We start from the raw sequence: 5,139 nt of genomic DNA on the forward strand, positions 1-5,139 counted from the left end.
ACTATTGTCCAAAATTAGGTCTAGCCTAGTGCAACAACATGTCATTGTAGGTGTCGAAAAACTTTTCTATAGTTAACTCTATAGCGACTACAATTCCTCACAATCGGCCACCTTCACCGGTACACAAGTCATTTAATAGTGCGAGTGGTTTTTATTTTTTGATGCGGTCCTTTCTAAAAATCGCCTTATTAAATATCTGCAACATCAAAAACTAAGAGAACTGCACCATAAAATAGCTTTGTTAGTGCGGTTTCATAAAATCGCACCATTAAAGCATTTTCTGATGCGATTTCTCAAAACCGCACCAAAAAAACAATTACAACCGCCTCAAAAAATAGTTTTTTAGTGCGGTCTCCCAAAGTCGCACCATTGAAAAATTTTCTGATGCGGTTTCCCAAAACCACACCAAAAAATAATGTGGAAACCGCACCAAAAAACAATTACAACCGCCTCAAAAAATAATTCGAACTATAAAACATTGAACCACAGCAAAAAACAATTTGCACTAAAAAACATTGAACAACACCCCTAATCTTTCCTCTAAAAAGTTCATTCGAATTTTTCATTTTACGCAAGATCCTTCCAAATTTCGTTCAAAATTTTCATGTTCAAGCAAGCTACAAGTTGGTTGATCCTTCGAAATTTTCATTTCCCTCATATATTTTCGTTTTCCACCTATATTTTCATTTCCCTCAAAAAGTATGTGTGCCCTGCGTGTGCTTTTCCCCCTTTTACAGACAACACAAGAAGCTTATCTCTTTTCTTCTTCCTTATTTTTTTCTAATTAATGTTTAGTTTGTTTAAGGTGAAATAAGTTGGTTGATCGGAAATATGTAGGAGATGGTGGTGCTTGGATGATTCTCGCCAATGGCACAACATTTGTGGCCGGTGTTCAAGGTGGTTAGTGGTGGAGATGGCAGGTACACAGATAAACTAATTTATGTTCTTCTTTCTTTTTTTACTTTTTACTGATTTATGTTTGGTTTGTTTAAGGTGGAATAAGGATGATGGATCGGAAGTATGTAGGAGATGGTGGTGCGTGGATGGTTCCCCGCAAAGGCGTAACTCTATTGATGGTGTTCTCGGTGGTTCTTAGTGGAGATGGCAGGTGGTATAAGTATAAGGGTGATCCGAGGTGGCAAGATGTTTAACTAAAAGAGAAGCATACTCATGAAGATTTAGGAGTTGTTTTCAAGAAATGAAGACGGTAAGGGCTATAAAAAAATGATGGTAACTGGGGATGTTGGGTGTTCTTCGTGGATGTAATGGTGTCAACTGATGGTGGTTTATGCTCGGTTGTAAAGAAGGTCAATGTAGAGATGCTCGACGGTGGTTAATGACGATAAAAGTGGTGTGACTTGGTGATTCTTGTGTTATCGGCAGCAAACACGTGGTAGATATGATGGTGGTTTAAAGGTGGTTTCCGGTGGGATGATTTCTTTTTTTTTTTTTGGTGTTTTTTGCATTTTTTGGGGCGATTTTCATTATTTTTTAGTGTGATTTGTATTTTTCCTGTACTATTTTTTGCTGCAATTTTGACTATTTTTGAGATGGTTTTATAACCACACCATTAAATAAGGGTATTTTTTTATGCGATTTTTGTTAGTGTGGTTCAATAACCGCATCAAATAATTATTTTAAGAGCATCAACAAATCGTTTCTGTACTAGTGCTTCTATATTTGGAATTAAGACCTATAATGACGACTTGCATTCGTTACTAAAGAATTTTTAGTTTGTTAGTTTAAATGTTACTGCAACGAAATGTCGTCGCAATTGGGTTATCTACAACGACGAGGACAATGTTGTTGCAATTGCTAGTAACAACTACAAACTTATTGCAACGAAGTCTAGCAGCATATGGCACATGACACAACAATTATGCATCCTTTCTTGGATTCCCATGTTTACATGAGGCTTCTCTTTGATCAGGAGGGTTAGTAAAACCCTGAAAATTATATACTGATATGTTTGTATGATGAAAGATGGGCATATGATTTGGTAGTAGCAAGTAGCTTAGAGCTTATGAATCACATATTTATTAATTGATCCTTATCACCATGACATTGACATGTTGAGAAGCCTCAAGGATAAAAATTCCTTATAGGAAAGAAATATCAATATGTTGTTACAAAAAAAACCATCACAGGTGCAAGTAACACATTTGTTCACCATAGGACATCCTTGTAAGCTTTTTTTCTTCATCTGAGATCCAAACTTGTTCAATTTGTACATGAAAATTAAGATTAATGTTCACATTGCTGGTTCCAATCAAATCTCCAAAACAATATCTGCACCCATGACATAATATAATAGAGAATCAACTCCACCATTAAAATCTTAAGGTACAAGAACTCAAGAAGTAGGAAAAGCTTGCTTACATTCAGAATCTGTCTTAACCCATGTGCTGCTTCCTTCATAATCATCCTCTGTCTCAGAGATTTCATCATCCATGGATGTGTCTTGACTGACCAAGTACTTGTTTGGCAATGGCTTGGAAGCAGAACTTTGGGGATGTATCTTCTTGTTCAGTACAGCTCTCAATATCTGCAAGAAGATCAGGTTAATGTTCCAAACACTTCGATCATTTTTTGTGCATTTAAAGGTGTAAAACAGAATTACAGATTGTTGGTCTATATATATATATATATATATATATATATATATATATATATATATATATATATATATATATATATATATATATATATATATATATATATATATATATATATATATATATATATATACCTTCTCCATTCTTGACTTGTCGATGGTTGGGTGCAAGGAGTCATTTATATGGTTAAACCTATTCCTGGATGTGAAGAATTTCTTAAGGAGAAAGGTCAGCGACTTCTTTCTGATGACATTTTTATGATCCACTAAAATACCCTTCATCCCTCTAGATGACATGCCAGAGATGCTACGTTGCACACATATGTCTCTATTCACAAGCTCCTCACATGGAGCTTCATGAGCTTCTGATTCTTTAACTGATTCAGATTCTTCAACGTCCAAAAAAGAGATTAGTTCTTCTTGGATGAGTTCACCAACTTCTTCGGAACTTTCCCTCTCTGGATCTGCTTTCAAGGTACTAATTCCAAATGTCCCAATCGCCAGCAATGATTGAGGCCAATCACTAAATTCTTCTTTCAAAGTAGCTTGCCCCATATTATCTATACCCAAAATTATCAACAATTAGTTCAGAAAAACCATACATTGTTGCCATCTGTCTCTTTCATGCAATGTCATATAATTATCTGCATGCATATACACTCATCAAAAACGAGCAAAAAAACTTAAATGAGGGAATGCTTACAACTAGCCACTACTGCATTTGGCTTCCTCGCAACTTGCTTGACGTTCAACTTGCTTTGCATCCAACTGAATATCTGAAAAGAAATGCATATAAGTTTTAACTGAATACAATAAGCACTACCCAGAAAGTTATTACCCTAATTACCTTCATTGTTAACGAGCTCTTTCAAGCTAAAAAAGGTGGTACTTCAGATTATAGGAAAGATTCAATGAATCAAGTTGAACAACCACAACTAAAGCATGAAGCTTGAGATTGTTTATATATTGGTAGGATTAAGGACAAGTTTCACTGCACTCCAAGCTGGTTGGTTTCCACCGGTTCAAGTTCCCATACATCGCTTTTTGCCGCCCTTTTTTTTAATTTATCTTCTCACTTTATTTGAACCCACATTTTCAACTACTCTTTTAGTATGGTTCTGGTCACACATATAGCATACACAGTATCTTCGTCCAAGTGTAATAATATATATACAAGCACATATGACCAACATGATCTATTTCTTTACTCAATATCTCATTATAAGATTAAAGAAGATTAATATTAGATTTTATAAATAAAAAAGAACTAGGATCCGGAAACAAGATCATCAAGACCTGAAAATGATCATGTATGTATCTTGACACATGCATTTTGATACGAAAATGCAAAAAGAAAAAGAAATCTAATAGCAGAATTGACATGTACCTGAGTCGAGCCATGTGCCCTTAGAAAAGCTATACATGCATCCATATGGATAATATGTCAAACACCAGCATGCATTTGCTTTGGATTATTAATTGTTGATGAAATAAACATTTGCCATTGGATAGGAAGAAAGGGAATGGGCTCACAAGGTGATGTAACGCATGCGCTACGTACGACAGACAAGAAACTAGAATCCAAAAGAAAAACAATTATAACACCACCACTTCACAAGGAAAAAGCATGGGACTATGAGTTTATTATACAGAATATATGTAACACTTTAGATTCCCATATGAAGATGTCCCTCGGCCTCATTAGTCGGCCGATTTTTTTTCTTTTATGTATAAGAACAGCTGCAGAAAACCCTACCATTATTAATTTAATTAAATGAAATATATATATATCAAAAAGTTTAATTGACTTTTACTTGCACAGACGTGACATCGTCATATGTATGTGTTGATCAATGCCTCAAAGTCCAATAAATATCAATAGCGTTGCCGATAATCTTTCATATACCACAAGACAAGGAATAACAACTAAGAGGCACGTGAAGCTGTCCATACACACATGCATCTACAGGTTCTTCTCGACATTCCTATTTCTGCTATCACCCATGCAACTTGGTTGATAGATCGAGCTAATTAATTTGCTATGCGTATCCAGCTGACAACATTCTGATTTATGTTCATCGTACAATGTCTGACCAACACCTGTGTCAATCGGAATTTTATAACATATTTCACTGTACCCTTTTGTTCCAAAGAGAACGGGTACCCAAAACCCATGGATAACAACACCTCTCTTTCACTCCTATTGGTCAAAATATGATTTGGATACATCTTTTACGGTTTCCAATCAATATTGTAGATTATCTATGTCTCCCAATCCCATAAAAACAGTGCACCAATGAGCACCCATCCCAAAGTTAATGCTAACTCTAAGTATTTCTTAATTTATCTTTTCATCCAATCACATTTCAACTAAACTAGTAGCCCAATCATAATCCGGCATATGTTAGTTGCAGCATTAATCTTTGAATATATTGGTCTCTTTAGTCTCCTGGGTTATGTTGAAACATTCCATCTAGAGCCTGTGGTCCATCAACTATTTCTCTTTTTAGAGTAAAAGTGCCATC

At 35.3% G+C, this 5,139-nt stretch overlaps 1 protein-coding gene across 1 annotated transcript; it reads right to left on the reverse strand.

Annotated features, from left to right (window-relative positions):
* Positions 1–2,014: 2,014 nt before the first annotated feature.
* Positions 2,015–3,575, reverse strand: LOC145051700 (protein DEEPER ROOTING 1). The gene is made up of 5 exons (XM_078999547.1): positions 3,462–3,575; positions 3,318–3,390; positions 2,750–3,174; positions 2,380–2,545; positions 2,015–2,289 (listed from the first exon to the last, which is right to left on the reverse strand). The coding sequence occupies exons 1-5, from the start codon at positions 3,465–3,467 to the stop codon at positions 2,270–2,272; spliced, it is 690 nt and encodes a 229-aa protein (XP_078855673.1). The 5' UTR covers positions 3,468–3,575; the 3' UTR covers positions 2,015–2,269.
* Between the last annotated feature and the right edge of the window lie 1,564 nt (positions 3,576–5,139).

The sequence above is a fragment of the Lactuca serriola genome, chromosome 5, assembly GCF_051521515.1.
Source record: "Lactuca serriola cultivar US96UC23 chromosome 5, Lser_US96UC23_V15, whole genome shotgun sequence".
NCBI classification, from domain to species: domain Eukaryota; kingdom Viridiplantae; phylum Streptophyta; class Magnoliopsida; order Asterales; family Asteraceae; genus Lactuca; species Lactuca serriola.